At 45.8% G+C, this 25,481-nt stretch overlaps 1 protein-coding gene across 1 annotated transcript in view; it reads right to left on the reverse strand.

Moving 5' to 3' along the window:
- LOC145341392 (solute carrier organic anion transporter family member 2A1-like) overlaps window positions 1–25,481 on the reverse strand; it is a 229,316-nt gene that overhangs the window by 35,294 nt on the left and 168,541 nt on the right. The window contains exon 10 of the mRNA XM_080186332.1: window positions 22,023–22,192. Within this exon, the coding sequence (XP_080042458.1) occupies window positions 22,023–22,192 (170 nt within the window). The remainder of the gene's footprint in view (window positions 1–22,022; window positions 22,193–25,481) is intronic.

Here is a 25,481-nt window from a genome sequence, read left to right on the forward strand (position 1 = left end):
AAGATAAGGGGATTGTAAATGGTAGTGTTAAAGACCAACAAAAGTGATGATACTGGTATAAAGGTAAGATAGCAGAATGTATTAATAGCAGAACAAAGGTCAGCGTTCAGAGAAAGAAAAACTCAAGGACAAATGACAGATCTTCCTGTGGGGAAGGTGGGGGGCATTGGGACAAAAAGAAAATAACAAAAAGAGGTCAAGATCCCCATCTTGAAAATTCATGGTCTGAAGTTGTTGAACTTAATATTAAGTCTGGAGAAGTGGAAAGTGCCAAAAAGGGAGATGAGGTGCCATTCCTATCTTTTGTGTTAGGCTTCCCTGGAGCACTGTAGCACACCAAGGATGGGCACAAAGCAAGATGGTGAGTTGAAATAGTGAACAACAGGTTAAATCCTGACTTTGGTATTAAAGCTGCCAACAAAGGAGGTGCTTTTATTGTCTGGTATACTGATCTCTACATCGGAGAGGCTGAACAACAATTCTCAGATGATTCCTCTTACCTCCCTTGGACCATGATCCCACTACCGAACATTAAGCCATTGTTTCCAAGACTGTCAGTGACCTAATATCCTCTAGAGATCTTCCCTCCACAGTTTTTAACTTCACAACACCCATTCCCACACAGTTTGCTTCTATATCCTTTTCAAAATCCACAAACAGGACTGTACTGGTAGGCCCATGGATCTGCCTGCTCCTTCCCCATTTAACTCATTTCCATCTATATAAAAGCAAATTACTATGGATGTTACATAGAACATAGAACATAGAACACTACAGCACAAACAGGCCCTTCGGCCCACGAGTTGCGCCGATCACATCAACACCTACCAACCTACAGACCTATCTATAACCCTCAATCTCATTAAACCCCATATACTCATCCAGAAGTCTTTTAAAAGACCCCAGCGAGTTCGCTTCCACCACCACTGATGGCAGCCAATTCCATTCACTCACCACCCTCTGAGTGAAAAACTTACCCCTAACATCACTTCTGAACTTCCCTCCCTGCACCTTAAATCTGTGTCCTCTCGTAGCAACCATTTCAACCCGGGGAAATAGCCTCTGAGAGTCCACCCTATCTATTCCTCTCAACATTTTGTAAACTTCTATCAGGTCGCCTCTCAACCTGTGTCTCTCCAGGGAAAAGAGTCCCAGCTCCCTCAACCTAACTTCATAAGGCATGCCTCCCAGTCCAGGCAACATCCTAGTAAATCTCCTCTGTACCCTCTCAATAGCTTCTACATCTTTCCTATAGTGAGGCGACCAGAACTGCGCACAATACTCTAAATGAGGCCTGACAAGGGTCTTATAAAGTTGCAGCATTACCTCCCGACTCCTAAACTCAATCCCTCGATTAATGAAGGCCAGTACACCATACGCCTTCTTGACCACCTCCTCCACCTGCGAGGCCGATTTAAGAGTCCTGTGGACCCGGACCCCAAGATCCTTCTGCTCATCAACACTACTCAGACTTCTGCCCTTGATAGTGTACTCGTTCATCCCGTTGGTTCTGCCAAAATGGACGACTACACATTTATCCGCGTTGAAGTCCATCTGCCACTTCTCCGCCCAGTCCTGCATCCTATCTATGTCCTGCTGCAACTTTTGCCATCCTTCCAGACCATCCACAACACCACCGACCTTAGTGTCATCAGCGAACTTACTTACCCATCCCTCCACTTCCTCATCCAGGTGATTTATGAAAATGACAAACAACAAGGGTCCCAGAACAGATGCTTGAGGCACTCCGCTGGTGACTGACCTCCATTCAGAAAAAGCCCTATCCACAACCACTCTCTGCCTTTTGCAGGCAAGCCAGTTCTGAATCCACAAGGCCAAAGGCCCTTGGATCCCATGCCCTCTCACCTTCTCAAGAAGTCTTGCATGGGGGGACCTTATCAAACGCCTCGCTGAAGTCCATGTACACTACGTCCACGGCACTTCCTTCGTCAATGTGTTCAGTCACATTATCGAAGAACTCAACTAGGCTTGTAAGGCACGACCTGCCCTTGACAAATCCATGCTGACTATTCCTGATCATGTCAAACCTCTCCAAATGTTCGTAAATCTTGTCCCTCAGAAGCCTCTCCATCAGCTTACCAACCACTGAGGTCAGACTCACCGGTCGGTAATTTCCCGGGCTATCTCTGTTCCCTTTCTTGAAAATAGGAACTACATCCGCAATCCTCCAATCCTCCGGAACCTCTCCCGTCTCCATTGACGACGCAAAGATCATCGCCAGGGGCTCTGCAATCTCTTCCCTCGCCTCCCACAGTATCCTGGGGTACATCCCATCTGGTCCAGGCGACTTATCTACCTTGATAGAATTCAAAAGTTCCAACACATCCTCCTCCTTAATATTCACGTACTCAATCTTTTCCATCTGCTGCAAATCCATAACAAAATCTCCCAGATCAGCTTCCACTGTGAATACTGAGGCGAAGTACTCGTTAAGCACCTCTGCCATTTCTTCTGGTTCCACACAAACCTTTCCCCCCCTCACCTTTTATAGGTCCTATCCCTTCTCTTCTTATCCTTTTACCTTTCACATATTTATAGAAGGCCTTGGGATTCTCCTTAATCTTACCCGCCAAGGTCTTCTCATGACCCCTTCTGGCTCTCCTAATTTCCCTTTTAAGTTCCTTCCTACAGTCCTTATACTCCTCAAGATCTTTAACCTCTCCTAATTCCCTGAACCTTTTGTACACCTTCCTTTTCCTCCTGACTAGGTTCAACACAGCCTTCGTGCACCACGGTTCCCGCGACCTACCAAAACCCCCTTGTCTCATCGGAACGTTGTCATTCAGAGCTCCAGACACACATTCCTTGAATATCTGCCACCTTCCTTCGGTACTTTTCCCTAAGAACGCCTCCTTCCAGTTTATTTGTCCAAGTAACTTCCTGACTTCTTCGTATCTCCCCTTACCCCAGACAAACACCTTCCTAGCCTGCCTGATCCTATCTCGTTCCAATGCAATTGTGAAGGAGATAGAATTATGGTCACCATATCCAAGATGCTCTCCTACCGAAAGATCCATCACCTGCCCTGGTTCATTCGCCAGTACCAGGTCAAGTACAGCCTCTCCCCTCGTAGGCTTATCCACATACTGTGTCAGGAAACCTTCCTGAACACACCTAACAAACTCCTCCCCATCCAAACCCCTTACCCTAGGGATATTCCAGTCGATGTTTGGGAAATTGAAGTCTCCCATCACGACAACTCTGTTATTAAAACATCTCTCCAGAATCTGTTTTCCTATTTGCACTTCAACTTCCCTGTCACTATTGGGCGGCCTATAGAATACACCCAGCAAAGTTTTTGACCCTTTGCTGTTTGTAACTTCCACCCACAGAGATTCTGTAGACAGTCCCTCCACAACATCCTCTTTCTCTGCAGCCATGACACTGTCCCTCATCAACAGTGCCACTCCACCACTCCTTCTGCCACCCTCCCTGTCCTTCCTGAAGCACCTGAAGCCTGGCACCTGAAGAACCCAGTCCTGTCCCTGAGACATCCAAGTCTCCGTAATGGCCACCACATCACAATCCCAAACAGCAATCCACGCCCTAAGCTCATCTACCTTATTCACTACACTCCTTGCATTAAAATATATACACTTCAGCCCCTCAGTCTGGGCATTTCCCATCTCCACTGCCTGTCTAACCTCCCTCCCATACTGCCTGCGGTCCTCCCCTACCTGGGAGCGAACCTCCTCCGTCCCAGATTCCCCATCACAATTCCCTCCCCCCATCCTTTCTAGTTTAAAGTCCCCCCGGTAGCCTTAGCCAGTCTTCCCGCCAAGACATTAGTCCCCCTGGTATTTAAGTGCCACCCGTCCTTACTATACAGGTCCCACCTACCCCTAAAGAGGTCCCAGTGATCTAGGAACCAAAATCCCTGCCCTCTACACCAGTCCCTCAGCCACGCATTCACCCTCCACCTCATTTCATTTCTTCCCTCATTCTCCAGATGTTGGAATCTGAAAGCAAAAAAGAAAATGCTGGACAATCTCAGCAGGTCTGGCAGCATCTGTAATGAGAGAAAAGAGCTGATGTTTCGAGTTCACATGACCCTTTGTCAAAGCTAAAAGGCATAGATAATGGGGGATACTTACATTGTGGGGTGATGGAATGAAAGATGAGTCATAGCCACAAAAACAAGGAGAAAGGCTGCTAATGACAGTCCATAGAGAGAATAGACAATGTGAAAGGCCAAATGGCAGAGACACTGAAATCAGAGGGACAGATGAAGATGCGGCAGGAGAGGGGAAATGGGTGGGGGGGGAGGTAAAATTGAGAAAAATGGGAAAAAGGGGAGCAAAGGGGGAGAAAAGGTAAGAAAAGGGGGGATAAAATGGGTGAACGAAAGGTGGGAGGAAAAAATAAAGACAATAAAGAAATAAAAGGTAGAGAACAGTTAAAAAATTAAATCAGATGAAAACAAAGGTGTCGAGTTGGGATAGAGCTAGTCATCTGAAATTGTCGAATTTGATGTTGAGACTGTAAGGCCAAGCTGGAAGATGAGATGCTGTTTCTCCAGTTTGCATTGAGCTACACTGGAACATTACAACAAGCCAAAGACAGACATGTGGGCATGGGAGCAGGATTGTGCGTTAAAATGGCAAGCAACGGGAAGGTCAGGTCCTGACTGCACGCAGATGGATCAGCAAAACGTTTGGTCCCTCCAATATCGAGGAGACCACATTGAGAGCAGCAAATGCAACTCTCCAAATTGGAAGAGGTGCAAGTGAAACACTGCTTAACCTGGAATGAGAATTTTGTACCTTGAATGATAAGCATGGAAGAGATAAAGAACAGATGTAACATCTTCTGTGATTGTATGAGTAAGTGCCATGGGTAATGTGAGAGGTGTTGGGAATAGTGGAAGAATGGACCAGTTTAACCCGGTGGGAACGGTCTCTGCGAAACGCTGACAGAGGGAGCGAAGATGTGTTCAGTGGTGGCATCACACTGGAGTTGGCGAAAATGGCGGAGGGTTATGCTTTGCATAATGTGAGAACAAGTGGGTCTCTACCTTGTTATGGGAGGGAGGGGGGAGGTGAGAGTTATGGCATGGGAGATGGACTACAAGCTGTTGAGGGCCTCGTTTTATTTTCATACAATCACACAGCCAACACCTCTCCTTACAGTGCAGGAGGAGATCATTCGGCCCATCGAGTCTGCACCAACTACAATCCTATCAAGGCCCTCTCCCCATAACCCCACTTATCCACCCTGACACTAGCAGTTAACTTACCATGATCAATGCACCTAGCTTGTACATCTTTGGACTGTGGGAGCACCCAGGGAAAACTTACGTAGACACAGGGAGAACGTGCAAACTCCACACAGACAGTGACCCAAGGGCAGAATTGAGCCCGGGTCCCTGGCGCTGTGAGGCAGCAGTGCTAACCACTGTGTCACCGTGCCATGATTTGATTTATTATTGTCACATGTATTAGTAAACAGTATTGTTTCTTGCATGCGAAACAGAGAGACCATACCGTTGCATTAAGAAGGAAATGAGAGAGTGCAGAATGTAGTGTTATAGTTATAGCTAGGGTACAGAGAAAGATCAACTTAATGCGAGGTAGGCCCATTCAAAAGTCTGATGGCAGCAGGGAAGAATCTGTTCTTGAGTTGGTTGGTATGTGACCTCAGTCTTATGTATCTTTTTCCTAGCGGAAGAAGATAGAAGACAGAATGTGCAGGCTTTGTGGGGTCACTGATTATGCTGGCTGCTTTGCTGATGCAGCAGAAAGTATAGTCCAAGTCAATGGATGGGAGGCTTGTTTGCATGATGGATTGGGCTACATTCATGACCTTTTGTAGTTTCTCGAGGCCTTGGGCAGAGCAGGAATCATACCAAGCTATAATACAACCAGAAAGAATGTATTCTATGGTGCATCTGTAAAAGTTGGTGAGAGTCCTGGTTGACATGCCAAATTTCCTTAGTCTTCTGAGAAAGTAGAGGCATTGGTGGGCTTTCTTAATTATAATGTTGGCGTGAGCTACTTAACCTTTGTTTAAGAAGGATAGCAAGAATAATCCAGGTAATTACAGGCAGATGAGCCTTACATCAGTGTTAGGGAAATTATTGAGAGGATTCTTCGAGACAGGATTTATTTCCACTTTTGGAAATAAGTGGAAGTATTAGTGACAGGCAACATGGTTTTGTAAAGGGAAGAAGGGGAGGTCATATATCACAAACTTGATTGAGTTTTTCGAGAAAGTGACGAAGATGATTGGTGAGGATAGGGCAGTGGATGTTGTCTACATGGACTTCAGTAAGGCCTTTGACAAGGTCGCTCATGGCAGACTGGTGCAGAAGGTGAAGCTGCATGGGATCAGGTGAGCTGGCAAGGTGGATACAAAACTGGCTTGGTCAAAGAAGACAGAGGGTAGCAGTGGAAGGGTGCATTTCTGAATGGAGGGCTGTGACAAGTGGTGTTCCTTAGGGATCAATGCTGGGACCTTTGCCATTTGTAATATATATAAATGATTTGGAGGAAAATGTAACTGGATTGATTAGTAAGTTTGCGGATGACACAAATATTGGTGGATTTGCTGATAGCAATGAGGACCATCAGAGGATATTGATCAGTTGGAGATTTGGGTGGAGAGATGGCAGATGGACTTTAATCCAGACAAATGTGAGGTAATGCATTTTGGAAGGTCTAATACAGATAGGAAATATACAGTAAATGGCAGAACCCTTAGGAGTATTGATAGGCAAAGGGATCAGGGTGTACAGGTACACAGGTCACTGAAAGTGGCAATGCAGGTGGAGGAGGTAGTCAAGAAAGCTACTTGACATGCTTGCCTTCATCGGCTGGGGTATTGAGTTTAAAAATTGGCAAGTCACGTTGCAGCTTTGTAGAACCTTAGTTAGGCCGTACTTGGAATATAGATTTCTGGTTGCCACACTACCAGAAGGATGTGGATGCTTTGGAGAGGGTACAGAAAAGATTTACCAGGATGTTACCTGGTATAGAGGGCATTAGCTATAGGAGAGGTTGGAGAAACTTGGTTTGTTCTCACTGGAGCGATGGAAGTTGAGGGGAGACCTGATAGAAGTCTATAAGATTATGAGAGGCATGGACAGGGTGGATAGTCAGAAGCTTTTTCACAGGGTGGAAGAGTCAATTATTAGGGGGCATAGGTTTAAGGTGCGAGGGGCAAGGTTTAAAGGAGATGCACGAGGCAGATTTTTTACATGGAGAGTACAGCGGGTGCCTGGAACTTGTTGCCAGAGGAGGTAGTGGAAGTGGATATGGTAGTGACTTTTAAGGGGCATCTTGACAAGTACCTGAATAGGATAGGAATAGAAGGGTATTGTCCCCGGAAAGGTAGGGGGTTTTAGTTAAGTTAGGCAGCATGGTCAGTGCGGGCTTGGAGGGCCAAAGGGCCTGTTCCTGTGCTGTAATTTTCTTTGTTCTTTGAGGAAATGTTGTTGGTGATCTGGATACCTAAAAACTTGAAGCTCTCGACCCTTTTTACTTCGTCCCCATTGATGTAGATAGGGGCATGTTCTCCTTTACATTTCCTGAAGTCAATGTCAATCTCCTTCATTTTGTTGACACTGAGGGAGGGATTATTGTTGCTGCACCAGTTCACCAGATTCTTTATCTCATTCCTGTACTCTGTTTCATCACTGTTTGAGATCTGACTCACTACGGTGGTGTCATCAGCAAACTTGAAAATGAAATTGGAGGGGAATTTGGCCACACAGTCATAGAAGTATTGTCATAAGAAGTCATAAGAAGTATTATAAGGGGCTGAGAACACAGCCTGGTGGGGCACCAGTGTTGAGGATGATCATAGAGGAGATGTTGTTGCCTACCTTTACTGATTGTGGTCTGTGAGTCAGGAAGTTCAGGATCCAGTCACAGAGGGAGTTTAAAGGAGTTTAAGAAACTGGCATTCTGCAGAGAGGCAGAAACTGTCCATAGTTTGAGGTGCTGCGGAGGACATTGCAATGGATTAAAGAATGATTGTAGGATCCACTTGCCGAGGGACGAAGCCATGGAGTTTGGGGATGAGTTTCAAAGGAATAATGGTGTTGAAGACTGAGTCTGGCACAGTCTTTGTTATGTAGCTGTTCCAGGATTGAGTGCAGGGTCAGGGAAATGGCGTCTGCTGTGGATCTGTTGCGGTGGTTGGCAAACTGTAATGGATCCAGGCAGTCGAGGAGGCTGGAATTGATTCATGCCATAATTAGCCTTTCAAAGCACTCCATAATGATGGATGTCAGAGCCACCGGACGATAGCCATCAAGGCACGCTGCTTGGCTTTTCTTTGATACTGGGATGATGGTCTTCTTGAAGCAGATAGGGACCTCAAATTGCTGTAAAGAGAGGTTGCAGATGTCTGCAAATACCCCCGCCAGCTAATCCATGCAGGATCTGCATGCTTGTCTGCTTACCCCACCCAGGCCAGTCACTTTCCATGGGTCGACCTTTGAGAAAGCCGCTTTGACATCTGCAATGGTAACCTCAGATATACGTTCATCCAAGGCTTCCAAGGTGGAAGGCGTGCTCTTGCTCAGAACAGGCGTCAAATGCATTGAGTTCATCAAGGAGGGGTGCATTGGAGCCGGCGATTTTATATGCCTTCATCTTACATAGAACATAGAACATAGAACATTACAGCGCAGAACAGGCCCTTCGGCCCACGATGTTGCGCCGACCAGTTACAAAAACAATGACCCACTAGCCTATACCAATCCCTTTTCGTCCATAAACCTATCCAGAGATCTCTTAAACGCCCCCAAACTAGATGCATTTACAACTGCAGCAGGCAGGGCATTCCAATCCCTCACCACCCGCTGGGTAAAGAACCTACCCCTGACATCCGTCCTGTAGCTACCCCCCCTTAATTTAAAGCCATGCCCCCTCGTGCTAGCTTCCTCCATCCGAGGAAAAAGGCTATCACTATCCACCCTATCTAAACCTCTAATCATCTTGTAACCTGTTATGTCTTGCAGACCTTGCCATAGTCAGCGGGGGTCTGTGTGGCTAGCCTGGGACCCTAGCTTGGTCTGATGCTATCTTTTGGCATCTTTGATGGATCTCCTTTGATCATATCCAGCTTTCTTGTATAGATTAGGACTGTCAACAACCGTAGGTGGGAAACCACGGTTGGGGAAGGAGGAGTGCATATTAGAAGCACCGCTTTGGAAAGTCACACCATCAGAACAAATGCAATGGAGGCAAAAGAGCGAAGAGAAAGGATTGGAGTCCTTACAGGATGTTGGTGTGAAGAGCTGTAGTCCAGATAGCTGTAGGAGTCAGTGGGCTTGTAATGGATATTGGCAGATAGTCTATTGCCAGAAATGGAGACAGAAAGGTCAAGGAAGGGAAGGGAAGTGTCTGAGGTGAACTAGGTAAAGATGATGGAGGGGTGGATACTCGAAGCAAAGTTGAACTGAACTTTCTGCTTTTCACTCTCTCAGGTCCAAGCCTGACTTTGTCATCAAACGTGCCGACAAAGGGGGTGCTGTTGTCATCTGGTATACTGACCTCTGCCTCACAGAGGCGGAGCGCCAACTCTCAGATACTTCCTCCTTTTTCCCCTTGGACTCACCCTACATCCTTTAAGGACTCCATCCCTTTCTCTTAGCTCTCTTGCCTCCATCGCATTTGTTCCAATGATGCCACTTTCCAAAGTGGCACTTGTAATATGTGTTCCTTCTTTCTCAACTGTGGTTTCCCACCTAAAGTTGTTGACAAGGCCCTCAACAACATGCGGTCCATCTCCCATGCTATAATCCTCACCCCCTCCCCTCCCTCCCAGAACAAGGACAGAGTCCCCTTTGTTCTCACATTTCACCCCACCAGCCTCCGCATCTAAAGCATTATTCTCCACCATTTTCGCCAACTCCAGTGTGATACCACCACTAAACACATTTTCCCTTCCTCTGTCAGCATTCCGCAGAGACAGTTCCCTCCAGGATAACCTAGTCCACTCCTCCACAATACCCAACATCTCTCCTATCACCTATGGCACCTTCCCATGCAATCGCAGGTATAACACCTGCTCCTTCCTATGCTTATCATCCAAAGTCCAAAACACTCATTCCAGGTTAAGCAGTGTTTCACTTGTACCTCTTTCAGTTTGGTCCATTGCATTTTCTGCTGCCTATGTGGTCTCCTCTATATCAGAGAGACCGAATGTAGACTGGGCGATCACACCTTCGGTCTGTGTGCAGTCAGGACCCTGACCTTGCCATTGCTCGGCATTTTAATGCATGATCCTGCTACCTTGCCTACATGTCTGTCCTTGCCTGCTGCAATATTCCAGTGAAGTTCAACGCAAACTGGAGGAATAGCATCTCATTTTCCAGTTAGGCACGCTACAGCACGTTACTTATTCAACAAATTCCACCTCTACCACCTCAACCCCTTTGTTTCCATTTTATTTTTAACTGGTCTCTACTTTTTATTTCTTTATTGCCTTTCTTTATTTTTCTCTCCACCCTGACTCTTACCCCAATTTTACTCTTTTCTTCCCTTTTCTCCCCCTTTGCCCCATTTTTACCTCTCTCCCACCCAACTCCTCCCCGCCATCTTTATCTGTCACAGCTTACCTTCTGATTCTCTGCCATTTGGCCTTTCACAGCTTCCATTCTCTCCATGGACTGCCTTTAGCAGCCTTTCTTCTTGTTTTTGTGGCTATCACTCTTTTATTCACTCACCCCACAGTATAAATATCTTCCACTTCCTATGTCTTCTAACTTTGACAAAGGATCATGTGGACTCAAAACGTCAGCTCTTTTCTCTCCTTACAGATGCTGCCAGACCTGCTGAAATTTCCCAGAATTTTCTCTTTTTGTTTCTTTCATTTTCTCCTTGAAAATGGAATCACAGGTGGACAGAGTGGTGAAGAAGGCATTCAGCATGCTTGGTTTCATTGGTCAAGGAGCAGGGATGTTTTGTTGAAGTTGTACAAGGTATTAGTAAGGCCACACTTGGAATACTGTGTGAAGTTTTGGTCACCCTATCATAGAAAGGATATTATCAAACTAGAAAGAGTGTAGAAAAGATTTACTAGGATGCTATCGGGACTTGTTGGTTTGAGCTATAAGGAGAGGCTGGATAATCTGGGACTTTTTTTTCTGGAGCATAGAAGGCTGAGGTGTGATCTTATAGAGGTCTATAAAATAATGAGGGGCATAGATAAACTATATAATCAATACCTTTTCCCAAAGTAGGACAGCCTAAAACTAGAGGGCATAGGTTTAAGCTGAGAAGGAAGAGATACAGAAGTGTCCAGAGGAGCAATTTTTTTACACAGAGAGTGGCGAGTGTCTGGAACAAGGTGCCAGAGGTAGTAGTAGAGGTGGGATTTGCACTTAGATGACCTTGTTGATCCTTAAGAAGCTCTACTCTCCCATGTTACTCTTTTGCCCTTTATGTATTTGTAGAAGCTCTTTGGATTCTCCTTTGCCTTATCTGTCAAAACAATCTCGTGTCCCCTTTTTGCCTTCCTGATTTCTCTCTTAACTGTACACTTACACCCTCTATACTCTTCAAGGAATTCACTTGATCCCAACTGCCTGTGCAAGTCATGTGCCTCCTTCTTCTACTTGACCAGGACCTCAGTATCCTGAATCATCCAGGGTTCCCTACTTCTACCAGCCTTGCCCTTCACTCTAAGAGGAATGTGCTTACTCTGAACTCTTTTAACACACTTTTGAAAGCCTCCCACTCACCAGACATCTCTTTGCCTTCCCACAGACTGCCCCAATTAACTTTTGAAAGTTGCTGCCTGATTCCATCAAAATTGGCCTTGTCCCAATTTAGAATTTTAACTTTTAGGCCAGACCTATCATTCTCCATAGCTATCTTAAAACTAATATAATTATGGTCACTGGTCCCAAAGTGATCCCTCATGTCTGCCACCTGCCCTTCCTTATTTCCCAAGAGGAGGTCCAAGTTTTCCCCCCTTAGGCCATCCACATACTGAATAAGAAATTCCTCCCAAATACACTCAACAAGTTTCTCTCCATACAACCCTCTAATACTATGGCTATCCCAGTCAAAGTTGGGGAAGTTACAATCCCCTACTATTATTTTTCATGGAGCTATATGTAATCTCCTCACATATTTGCTCCTCAATTTCCCACTGACTACTTAGGGGCCTATAGTACAACCCTATCAAAGTGATTTCCCCCTTCTTATTTCTCAGTTCAACCCATATAGACTCTGGCCGAACCTTTGGATATACCTCCTGTCAGTACTGTTGTGATGTTTTCCCTAAGTGCAACTCCTCCTCTCTCACCTCCTGTTCTATCTTTCTGAAAGCATCTGTACCCTGGAACATTGAGCTGCCAGTCCTGTCCCTCCCTTAGCCATGTTTCAATAATTGCTATAATATCCCAGTCCCACATACCCATCCATGCCATGAGTTCATCTGCCTTGCCCGTCAGGCCTCTTGCATTGAAATAAATGCAGTTTAATCTGGACTTCCCTTGCTCTCTGTCTTGCCTGATCTGTCTGGAAGTAGGATTACTGACACTGCCTTTACTACTTAATGTGCTCTCTTAAGCTTCTGTGCTGTCCTCAACCTTCTCTTTTGTCTCCCTACTGCTTTGGATCCCACCCCTTTGCCAAACTAGTTTAAACCTTCCCGAGTGGCTCTGGCCAATTCCCCGACAGGATGTTAGTGTCTTTAAGACAGAGATAAATGGGTTCTTGATTAATTACAGGGTCAAGGCAGGAGGATGGGGCTGAGAATCATATCAACCATGATTAAATGGCGGAGCAGACTCAATGGGCTGAATGGCCTAATTCTGCCCCTATATCTTATGGTTTCATGGTCTTATGGCAAGGCGAATAACTCTTCCCCATTTGGGATTGTGTCCCAGGCTCGCTAATACTATGCAAATTAGAATTTAATACATTTGCATAAATTATTCAGCCTCTCACCAGAAATGGGAGAGTGGCTGACAATGCCACATATCTGGTGCCAAGAAGATCATGAGAGTCAAGAAATCAGGCACAATTCTGATTTCTTGGCTCTCGCTCAATTTTACCGGCTTGCTCCATTCATTGGTGGATGGGATTAGCTGGTAAAAGCACAATGGCAGACAGCGTATTGAACCTGGGTTTGATTTCTAGCCTGGGTCACTGTCTGTGCGGAATCTGCACATTTTCCACATGTCTGGATGGGTTTCCTCCGCGTGCTCCTGATTCGTCCCACAATCCAAAAGATGTGCTGTTTAGGTGCATTTGCCGTACTAAAATTCTCCCTCAGTTTACCCAAATGGGCGCCAAAGTGTGGTGATGAGGTAATTTTCACAGTAACTTCATTGCAGGGTTAATGCGACACTAATAAAACAAAAATATATAAACTTTCCCTCACACACAAATTCTTACTCTAACACACGCACGCGCTCTGTCTCTCGCGCACGCACGCTGTCTCTCGCACACGCACGCTATGGTCTCTTGCACATGCATGCTCTCTGTCTCTTGCACACGCACGCTGTCTCACACTCTCCACTCCCTCACACACACACACTCTCTCTCATGGTGGCATAGTGGTTAGCACTGCTGCCTCATAGTGCCAAGGACCCAGGTTCAATTCTGGCTTGGGTGACTCTATGTGGTGGGAATGTGGTGGGACAATCCCCTGGGGCTGTTCCCCTCCAAAATAGGTTTTCGGTCCTGGAGGCTACAGTTGAGGAGGATTCAACTGGGGATAGCCAAAGGGAGCAGGTCTCTGGGGATGAGCCTATTGTAAAAGCTCAGGTGGTTAGGGGTTGCAAAAGATTGGGACTTGTGATTGGGGACTCCACCGTTAAAGGGACGGATAGGAGAGTCGGTAGCAATGATAGGGACTCAGGGCTGGTGTGTTGCCTACCAGGGGCTGGGGTCCGGGATGTATCTGAGAGGATATTCAAGACTCTCAGGGGAGAGGGAGATCAACCCCAAGTTATAATTCATGTGGGGACACATGATATAGGGAGGCTAAGGGAAGGGGATATTAAGCAGAGATTCATGGAGTTGGGGTGGAAGCTAAAGGCCAAGTCAGACAGAGTGGTTATCTCTGGACTCTTGCCTGTGCCACGGGATAGTTTAAAGAGGAATAGAGAGAGGGAAAGTTTGAACTCGTGGCTGAGGGGATGGTGCAGGAGGGAGGGGTTCAAGTACTTGAGCAATTGGGGCTCGTTCTGGGGAAGGTGGGACCTCTATAAGAGGGATGGGCTACACCTGAACCAGAGGGGAACAAATATCCTGGGGGGTAAATTTGTGAAGATTATGCGGAGTGGTTTAAACTGATTCAGAGGGGGGGTGGGATCCTGAGTAGAGGGGGTGAAAGTGAGGGGGGCATAGATGGGGACTGCAATGCACGGCATTGTGGGGGTGGGGCGAAGCAGGGTTTGAAATGCGTATACTTTAATGCGAGGAGTATTCGCAATAAAGTGGATGAACTTGCAGCGTGGACCAGTACCTGGGACTTTGATGTTGTGGCCATTCCAGAGACTTGGATAGAGCAGGGTCAGGAATGGATGTTGCAGGTCCCAGGGTACAAATGCTTTAGCCGGAGTAGAGAAGGAGGTAGAAGGGGGGGAGGGGTAGCATTATTGGTCAAGGACTGTATCACAGTGTCAGAGAGGAACTTTGGTGAGGACTTGTCTGTTGAGGTAGTATGGGCGGAGATTAGAAATAGGAGAGGAGAGGTCACCCTGTTCGGAGTCTTTTATAGACCTCCAAAAAGTTCTAGAGAGGTTGAGGAAAGGATTGCGGAGACGATCCTTGTTAGGAGTGAAAGTAATAGGGTAATTGTTATGGGGGACTTTAACTTTACTCATGTTGATTGGAATTGCTATAGCTCTAGCTCGTTAGAGGGGTCAGTTTTTGTTCAAAGTGTGCAGGAAGGTTTTTTGACTCAGTATGTAGATAGGCCAACTAGAGGTGAGGCTATATTGGATTTGGTGCTGGGTAATGAGCCAGACCAGGTGCTAGACTTGGAAGTTGGTGTGCATTTTGGGGATAGTGACCACAATTCGATTACGTTCACCTTAGTGATGGAAAGGGATAGGCATGAACCTCGGGTCAGTAGTTTCAGCTGGGGGAAGGGTAATTATGAGGCTATTAGGAGAGAATTAGGAAGCATTGGTTGGACTAGGAGATTACAGGGACTGGGAACGTCCGAGATGTGGAGATTTTTCAAGGAGCAGCTACTGCGGGTCTGTGATAGGTATATCCCTGTCAGGCAAGGAGGATTTGGTAGGGCTAGGGAACCGTGGTGCACTAAAAAAGTTGATTCGTTGGTTAGGAAGAAAAAGGAGGCTTATGTTCGGATGAGGCTTGAGGGCTCAGGTAGTGCATTAGAAAGTTTTAGATTGGCTAGGAGGGAGTTGAAGAGGGAGTTAAGAAGGGCTAAAAGAGGACATGAGATGACTTTGGCTGATAGGATTAAGGAGAACCCTAAGGCGTTTTACAGGTATGTCAAGAACAGAAGGTTGGTTAGGGCAAGATTAGGGCCAGTTACAGACAGTAGAGGGAAGTTGTGTGTGGAACTGGAGGAGATTGGAGAGGCGTTGAACCAATATTTCTCTTCGGTGTTCACGCAAGGGGACATGAATGTAGCTGAGGAGGACACTGGGGTGCAGGGGTGTAAAATAGATAGTATTGCAATTGATACGGGGGATGTGCTGGATATTCTAGAGGGTTTGAAAATAGATAAGTCCCCTGGTCCGGATGGGATTTACCCTAGGATTCTCTGGGAGGCAAGAGAGGTGATTGCGGAGCCTCTGGCTCTGATCTTCAGGTCGTCGTTGGTCTCTGGTATAGTACCAGAAGATTGGAGGACAGCAAATGTTGTCCCATTGTTTAAGAAGGGGAGCAGAGACTTCCCTGGGAATTATAGATCTGTGAGTCTTACTTCTGTGGTGGGTAAGGTTTTGGAAAGGATTATTAGAGACAGGATTTATAGTTATTTGGAGAGTAATGAATTGATTAGAGACAGTCAGCATGGTTTTGTAGCGGGTAGATCGTGCCTTACTAACCTTATCGAGTTCTTTGAGAAAGTGACCAAAGAGGTGGATAGGGGTAAGGCAGTTGACGTGGTGTATATGGATTTTAGTAAGGCGTTTGATAAGGTTCACCATGGTAGGCTTCTGCAGAAAATGCAGATGTATGGGATTGGGGGTGATCTAGGTAATTGGATCAGGAGTTGGCTAGCAGATAGGAGACAGAGGGTGGTGGTTGATGGTAAATATTCATCATGGAGTTCGGTTACGAGTGGTGTGCCTCAGGGATCTGTTTTGGGGCCACTGCTGTTTGTAATTTTTATTAATGATCTGGATGAGGGTATAGTTGGGTGGATTAGTAAGTTTGCTGATGACACCAAAGTCGGAGGTGTGGTAGATTGTGAGGAAGGGTGTCATAGTTTGCAGGGTGACTTAGAAAGGTTGCAGAGCTGGGCCGCGAGGTGGCGGATGGAGTTTAATGTGGAGAAGTGTGAGGTAATTCATTTTGGTAGGAATAACAGATGTGTTGAGTATAGGGCTAACGGGAGGACTTTGAATAGAGTGGAGGAGCAGAGGGATCTAGGTGTATGTGTACATAGATCCCTGAAAGTTGGGAATCAAGTAGATAAGGTTGTTAAGAAGGCATACGGTGTCTTGGCGTTTATTGGTAGGGGGATTGAATTTAGGAGTCGCAGCGTCATGATGCAACTGTACACAACTCTGGTGTGGCCGCACTTGGAGTATTGTGTGCAGTTCTGGTCCCCACATTACAGGAAGGATGTAGAGGCTTTGGAGAGGGTGAAGAGGAGGTTTACCAGGATGTTGCCTGGTATGGAGGGGAGATCCTATGAGGAGAGACTGAGAGATTTGGGGTTGTTTTCGCTGGAAAGAAGGCGGCTAAGAGGGGACCTTATTGAAACATATAAGATGATTAGAGGTTTAGACAGGGTGGATAGTGATAGCCTTTTTCCTAGGATGGAGAAAGCTAGCACGAGGGGGCACGGCTTTAAATTAAGGGGGGGTAGTTATAGGACTGATGTCAGGGGTAGGTTCTTTACCCAGAGGGTGGTGAGGGACTGGAATGCCCTGCCAGCTGCAGTTGTAAATGTGCCTAGTTTGGGGGCGTTTAAGAGATCTGTGGATAGGTTTATGGACGAAATGGGATTGGTTTAGATTAGTGGGTTAGTGTTTTTTTTTACAAACTGGTCGGCGCAACATCGTGGGCCGAAGGGCCTGTTCTGCGCTGTAGTGTTCTATGTTCTATGTTCTATGTTCTATGCAGTTTGCACATTCTCCTTCTGTTTGTGTGGGTTTCCTCTGGGTGCTACAGTTTCATCCCTCAGTCCAAAGATGTGTGGGTTAGGCTGAATGAACATGGTAAATTGCCCCTTAATGTCAGGGGGACTAGCTAGGGTAAAAGCATGGGGTGATGGGGATAAGCCTGGATGGGTGCAGGCCCAATAGGCTGAATAGCTTCTTCTTGCACTGTAGAGATTCTGTGATTCAATGATTCTCACACACACTCTCTCACGTACTCACATGGTCACTTTCTCATACTCACACACTCTCTCTCTCACATAAACACTGTCTCACACACTCATACACACACACTGGAATTCTACCGCCCCACCTGCTACAGAATCGGAACGGACGAGGGGTGAACAATAGTAATGCCCATTGACCTCAGGCAGGAATTTCCAGTTTTGCTCGAGTGAGGCCGTAAAATCCTGCCCACTGTCTGTCTGTCTGTCTCTCTATCTCTCACACACATACAAACATACCCTCTCTCTCACTCTCTCACACACGCTGCCGCTGTCACACACGCAGTACTTCCTCAATTGTTTGTATTGAAAAATCCACCCCAGGTTTTCCAAATTACACTTTCAAACAAAGCTTCCACTCCACTTTTAACAAGAAATTCCAAATCCAGTTTTATAGCACTGTCCCAAGAGGAGGGTGCTAAATTGGGGGAGAGCTAGATACAGCCGGATTAGGCAGGAGCTTTGGGGTACAGACTGGGATAGGCTGTTGGAGGGCAAGTCCACATTAGGCATGTGGGAGTCTTTCAAGGGAAAACTGCAATGGGTGCAGGAAAGGCATGTGCCGGTTAGGAGAAAGGATGGGAAAGGTAGGATTAGAGAGCCGTAGATTACTAGAGATATAGAAGACCTGGTTAGGAAGAAACGAGAGACGTATGTCAGGTCGAAGCAACTGGGAACGGAGAGAGCGTTGGAGGAGTACAGAGAGAGTAGGAGGGATCTCAAAAGGAGAGTTAGGAGGGCAAAAAGGGGGCATGAAATGGCTTTGGCAGGTAGGATTAAGGAAAATCAAGGCGTTTTACTCCTATGTTAGGAGCAAAAGGGTGGCTAGGGGAAAAATCGGTCCCCTCAGGGACAGACGTGGGGAATTGTGCTTAGAGTCTGAGGGAATGGGGGAGATCCTGAATGAATACTTTGCATCGGTATTCACGAAGGAGAGGGGCTTGATGTCTGGTACGAACATTGAGGGAGCTGTAGACCAATTGAACGGACTATCGATTACGAGGGAAGAAGTGTTAGGGCTTTTAGGTAGCATTAAAACTGATAAATCTCCGGGGCCTGATGGCATTTATCCTAGGCTGCTTAGGGAGGCGAGAGATGAAATTGCTGGGCCTCTGATGCAAATCTTTGTCTCTTCTTTGGACACAGGTGAGGTCCCAGAGGACTGGAGGATAGCGAACGTGGTACCGTTGTTTAAAAAGGGTAGGAGGGATAACCTGGGTAACTATAGGCCGGTGAGTTTAACTTCAGTGGTAGGCAAGTTGATGGAGAGGATTCTTAGGGATAGGATGTATGAGCACTTAGAGCGTTGCAATCTGATTAAGGATACGCAGCATGGCTTTGTAAAGGGGAAGTCTTACCTTACAAATCTGGTAGAATTCTTTGAGGAGATGACAAAAACGGTTGACGAAGGACGAGCCGTTGATGTTGTCTATATGGATTTTAGCAAGGCGTCTGACAAAGTCCCTCATGGTAGGTTGGAAGAGAAGATTAAGGCTCAAGGGATACGAGGCCAGGTATTTAGATGGGTGGAGAACTGGCTTGCTAAGAGGAGACAGAGAGTAGTAGTGGAGGGGTCCTTTTCTAGCTGGAAGTCTGTCACTAGTGGTGTGCCACAGGGCTCAGTACTGGGACCTCTTCTCTTTGTAGTGTATATAAATGACTTGGAAGACGGAGTAAGTGGTGTGATCAGCAAATTTGCTGATGACACCAAGATGGCTGGATTGGCGGGCAGTGAGGAGCAGTGTCTGGCAATACAAAGGGATATTGATAGGCTGGTATATTGGGCAGATACATGGCAAATGGAGTTTAATCCTGATCAATGTGAGGTGATGCATTTTGGCCAGAATAATGTAGGGGGGAGTTATATGATAAAGGGTAAGCCCATAAGGAGTATAGAATTGCAGCGAGACCTGAAGGTGGCAGTATAAGTGGAGAAGGTTGTGAAGAAAGCCTATGGTATGTTAGCCTTTATAGGAAGGGGTATAGAGTATAAGTGCTGGAGTCTAATGTTGCAGTTGTATAGAACGTTGGTTAGGCCGCGTTTAGAGTACTGCGTCCAGTTCTGGTCGCCTTACTACGGGAAGGACGTGGAGACTCTGGAGAGAGTGCAGAGGAGGTTTACCAGGATGTTGCCTGGTATGGAAGGACTGGGTTATGAGGAAAGATTGAGCAAATTGGGGCTGTTTTCCCTTGAAAGACGGCAACTGAGGGGGGATCTAATAGAGGTATATAAGATTATGAAGGATATAGATAGAGTAAACAGAGGTAAGCTATTTCCTACGTTAGAGATGCACAGTATGAGGGGCCATGGGCTTAAGGTGAGGGGGGAGAAGTATAACACAGATATGAGAGGGAGGTTTTTCACACAGAGGGTAGTGGGGGTATGGAATGCTCTGCCAAGTAAGGTGGTGGAGGCAGGCACGCTGGAGTTGTTTAAGAGTAACTTAGACAGGCACATGAGTGGGTTGGAGATGGGTGGATATAGGAGATTGTTTTAAATAAAGTTCATAAGCAGTGGGATGACCCTGGTAATGTAAAAAGAATATGGGATGATAATAATGTTTTTTCTCTTTTAATTCACAGGTTTTAAGTCGGTCTGCCTTGTTGTCCAACGAGGGACATACATGCGATGGGTCGTACTTGGGCTGCTCTTAAATGATCGAGATTGGCCTAGCGCTTCATGTCATTAGTGTGTGCTTAAACTGGACCAGATGCTGGGCAAGACGACAGCTCAGTGACTATCACTGATTGCTGTACAGATACATGGATTTGGGCCGGTGTCTGTGGGAGTTTGCGCATTCTCCCCGTGCTTGCGTGGGTTTTCTCCGGGTGCTCCGGTTTCCTCCCACACCCCAAAGATCTGCTATTAGGCGGATTGGAAGTAATAAATTGTCCCTAAATTAGTTTCCCTCAATGTGGAACGCCATAAAAACAATAGATAGGGGTCATGGGTGGAGGGGGGGGACTGGTCATATTAACATGGCGGCGCAGGCTTGTTGGGCCGAAGGACCTGTTTCCTGGGCAGTTTTTGTTTTGTTCTTTTTGTTCTTTGTTCTATATCTCTCCTTCAGGATTTCTTTGTCTTGAACGTTGCACCAATTGTTCACAATTATTTTAACTCTCGATTCTCAGATTCTGGTAAGCTTGCCCAGACATTTGATTTACCTCTGAAACATAATTTCCTGCTTTAAATCTGGTTACTGCAGATCTCCCCTTAACTCAGAACACTTTGTTTACTTATCTCTTGAATTTCTCTGATCTCTGTTCTCAACTTCAGTATGAAGATATTATTTCTGTCCAGATTGGCTGGTTACCTGGACTGTATTGGGTTCTTTTGAAAGTCTGTCTCTTTGAAGCTCTCCTTATCCTGTCCAGCTTGTCTTTGTTGAGCTGAGAGATGTTCACTCCCTGGTGTCCTATCTTCAACTGCAAACAAGTTCAGCAAAAACTAAATCTCTACCTTAAAGGAGTCCTGGTTACTAAGCAACAACCAGAGGCTTCTGCCAGCTGATTTACTTTTCATGCCATAATCCTCTTTAAGTACAATTGAATGACAATTAGAACTGAGTTAACCTCCACACCTTTGTCTAGCATGAATCTAGCTATATGTTTCCCTTTCTTTATACAGAAAATGAAATTAAACCCACATCAAACTATACTTATTTACCGCTTAGTGAGCTCCCCACTGGGCACCAAGTCTTCCGCGTGTTTCTGGCTCAATGATTTCTAGAGAATTCAGCTCTGAGCCAAAAATCGGTGCGGAACTGATTTAAATATTTAAATCCTGGTTTCAATTTCATTAGCAGGCTTGATACTGAAGTCTCTGGGTCCACTAGCATCTCCCCACCCCCACTCCCGGCCAGGAGTGCTTTGCTCCTGCGGGGTTTACTCCTGTTCCCACTAACAGGGGAGAGGCAATTAACCCCGCTGGAGTGAAGCAAGGCCATGGAGGACCGTCAGGAAGTTAAGGGTAGGGGGGTTGCCCCAGGTTTTGCCTGCCTGGCCCTCTGGCACTGCCCAAGAGCCAAACTAGCAATGCCCAAGGGGCACATTGGCACTGTGTATCTGATTACCAAAGCAGCAACATTTCCATTCTGTCAACATCCAATGATGTTCAGATGCCATCCTTCCATATCATTTAATTGTCTACAGATTAATGATTAGCCAAAAGGAGGAAACAGAAGGAACAATCCATTGTGAAGTAATTCTCATAAATGAGTGCGTCCATTTCTTCAGCCTCATCAGCACATAATTATCTTCCCATGAAACGAGCAGTACCTGGGATTCACTTGATTGTAAAAATACAACAATCTGCATTTATAATAAATTTCTCAACATTAAATTGTCCCTGGGTGCTTCACAGAAGTGTAATCAGATCAACACTCATGTTGAGCCAAAGAAGGAGCTGTAGCATAGGGGAGCAAAAACTTGGTCCACACGCTAGATATAAGGGGGAAATATTGGATACAGAGTGAAACACATTCATAGCTCCAAACACCTACCGCAGTACTGTCATGTAGAGAGGATTGTGGGTCAGGGAGGCTAACATTCCAATGAAAGAGATGCTGAAGATCACTGGCAAAAGCAGGTAGGGACAGCTGACTTTGCAGTGTCCGGGATGAGCATAATCTTCATTGTTAGATGTCTGAATGCAGCGGCAATTATTGTATGTCTGGATCAGAAGGAAGAAGTCACATGAGCAGAACTTCAACAACTCCTTGAACATAATAATAAAGCCAAGAAATAGTTGCATGTTTCCTAATCCTTCTTCGCACATTTGTTGAATAACAATGATCACACATCGTCAAAGTATCAGTCAGAACTTCCTGAGCATTTGATTAGACTAAATTAATACAGGGTTGTCCTTTAAAAAAAATATAGAGCTAAGAAATTTCCAGCATTTCATGCTGGAAATCATAATTATGACATTTTACTTGATGACTAATGTCAAACTAGTGCAGGTAATTGAAATACATCAATGCCTCTGGTCCTGAGCAAATGTATAATCCTTTAAAGGACCATTCTCTTCAAGAACCACTTTGCACTTGAAATCGGAGATATTTCCCATAAAAGGCTTGAAATATATTAGGAATTGAAGGGCTACAACAACATTCATTTATTTAGTGCCTTTAATACAATAAAATGTTCCTAAGGCACTAAATAGAAACAACTTAAAGAATAACACTGAGCGACATAAGAAGGTACATTGGAGTCACAGGTGAACAACGTGGTGAAGAAGGCATTCAGCATGCATAGAACATAGAACATTACAGCGCAGTACAGGCCCTTCGGACCTCGATGTTGCACCGACCAGTGGAACCAATCTAATGACCCTCTAACCCAAACTATTCTAATGTTATCCACGTGCCTATCCAATGACCATTTGAACGCCCTTAAAGTTGGCGAGTCCACAACTGCTGCAGGCAGGGCATTCCACGCCCTTACTACCCTCTGAGTAAAGAACCTACCTCTGACATCCGTCCTATAATTATCACCCCTCAATTTAAAGCTATGTCCCCTCATGTTAGCCATCACCATCCAAGGAAAAAGGCTTGCACTGTCCACCCTATCTAATCTTGTGATCATCTTGTATGCCTCAATTAGGTCACCTCTTAACCTTCTTCTCTCTAATGAAAACAACCTCAAGTCCCTCAGCCTTTCCTCATAAGACCTTCCCACCATACCAGGCAACATCCTGGTAACCTCCTCTGCACCCTTTCCAATGCCTCCACATCTTTTTTATAATGCGGCGACCAGAACTGTACGCAATACTCCAAGTGCGGCCACCCCAGAGTTTTGTACAGTTGCAACATGACCTCACGGCTCCGAAATTCAATCCCTCTACCAATAAAAGCTAACACACCGTACACCTTCTTAACAACCTTATCAACCTGGGTGCCAACTTTCAGGGATCCACGCACATGTACACCGAGATCTCTCTGCTCGTCGAAACTACCAAGAGTCCTTCCATTAGCCCTATATTCTGTACTCCTGTTACTCTTTCCAAAGTGAATCATCTCACACTTTTCCGCATTAAACTCCATTTGCCACCTCTCAGCCCAGCTCTGCAGCTTATCTATGTCCCTCTGCAAACTGTAACATCCAACTTCACTGTCTACAGCTCCTCTGACTTTAGTGTCGTCCGCAAATTTACTAACCCGTCCTCCTACACTCTTATCTAGGTCATTTATAAAAACAACAAACAGCAGTGGCCTCAAAACAGATCCCTGCGGTACACCACTTGTAACTGAACTCCAGGTTGAAAATTTCCCATCAACCACCACCCTCTGTCTTCTATCAGCTAGCCAATTCCTGATCCAAACTGCTAAATCACCCTCAATCCCATGCATCTGCATTTTCCGCAGTAGCCTATCATGGGGAACCTTATCAAACACTTTGCTAAAATCCATATACACCACGTCAACTGCTTTACCCTTATCCACCTCCTTGGTCGCCTTCTCAAAGAACTCAATAAGGTTTGTGAGGCACGACCTACCCTTCACAAAACCGTGTTGACTATCCCTAATCAATTTATTTCTCTCTCGATGATTATAAATCCTATCTCTTATAATTCTTTCCAAAAGTTTGCCCACAACAGAAGTAAGGCTCACCAGTCTATAATTCCCAGGGGACAATATTTGCTATCCTCCACTCTTCCGGCACTATACCTTTAGCCAATGACGACATGAAGATCAAAGCCAAAGGCTCTGCAATCTCCTCCCCAGCCTCCCCAGAGAATCCTAGGGTAAATCCCATCAGACCCAGGGGACTTATCTATTTTCATACTCTCAAGAATTGCTAACAATTGCTAACTCCTCCTCATTGAACCTCAATCCCGTCTAGTCTAAAAGCCTGTATATCAGTATTCTCCTCGACTACATTGACTTTTTCCTGTGTGAATACTGACGAAAAATATTCATTTAGTGCCTCTCCTATCTCTTCAGGCTCCACGCACAACTTCCCACCACTTCCCACTACTGCCCCTGACTGGCCCTAATCAATCTTTTATTCCTGACATGCCCATAGAAAGCTTTAGGGTTCTCCTTGATCCTACCCGCCAAAGTCTTCTCATGTCCTCTTCTAGCTCTTTTTAACTCTCTCTTTAGCTCCTTCCTGGCTAATTTGTAACTCTCTGGTGCCCTAACTGAGCCTTCATGTCTCATTTTTACATAAGCCTCCTTCTTCCTCTTCACCAGAGATTCAACTTCCTCAGTACACCATGGTTCCCTCATCCGACCACTTCCTCCCTGCCTGACAGGTACATATTTATCAAGGACTCACAGTAGCTGCTTCTTGAACAAGCTCCACATTTCAGTTGTTTCCAGCCCCTGCAGTTTCCTACTCCAACCTATGTATCTTAAATCTCGCCTAATCACCTCATAATTACCTTTCCCCCATACTTGGTTTAATTGGTCAGAACATTGAATACAGGAGTTGGGACATCTTGTTGAAGTTGTACAAGACATTGGTAAGCCCACACTTGGGATACTGTGCAAATTCTGGTCACCCTATTATAGAAAGGTTATTATTAAATTAGAAGAGTGCAGAAACGACTTGATGGTTTGAGTTATAAGTCTTCTGTGTGTTTCCGGCTCAATGATTTTTAGAGAATTCAGTTCTGCGGCAAAAATTGGCTCGGAACTGATTTAAATATTTAAATCCTGGTTTCAATTTCATTAGCAGGCTTGATACTGAAGTCTCTGGGCCCACTAGCATCTCCCCACCCCCACTTCCGGCCAGGAGTGCTTTGCTCCTGCGGGGTTTACTCCTGTTCCCACTAACAGGGGAGAGGCAATTGACCCCGCTGGAGTGAAGCAAGGCCGTGCAGGACCGTCAGAAAGTTAAGGGTAGGGGGGTTGCCCAGGTTTTGCCTGCCTGGCCCCCTGATGCTGCCCAAGAGCCAAACTGGCAATGCAATGAATAGACTGGGGCTTTTTCCTCTGGAGCGTAGGAAGCTGAGG

Source organism: Carcharhinus amblyrhynchos, chromosome 3 (assembly GCF_965287045.1).
Source record: "Carcharhinus amblyrhynchos chromosome 3, sCarAmb.v2.hapA, whole genome shotgun sequence".
Classification (NCBI taxonomy): domain Eukaryota; kingdom Metazoa; phylum Chordata; class Chondrichthyes; order Carcharhiniformes; family Carcharhinidae; genus Carcharhinus; species Carcharhinus amblyrhynchos.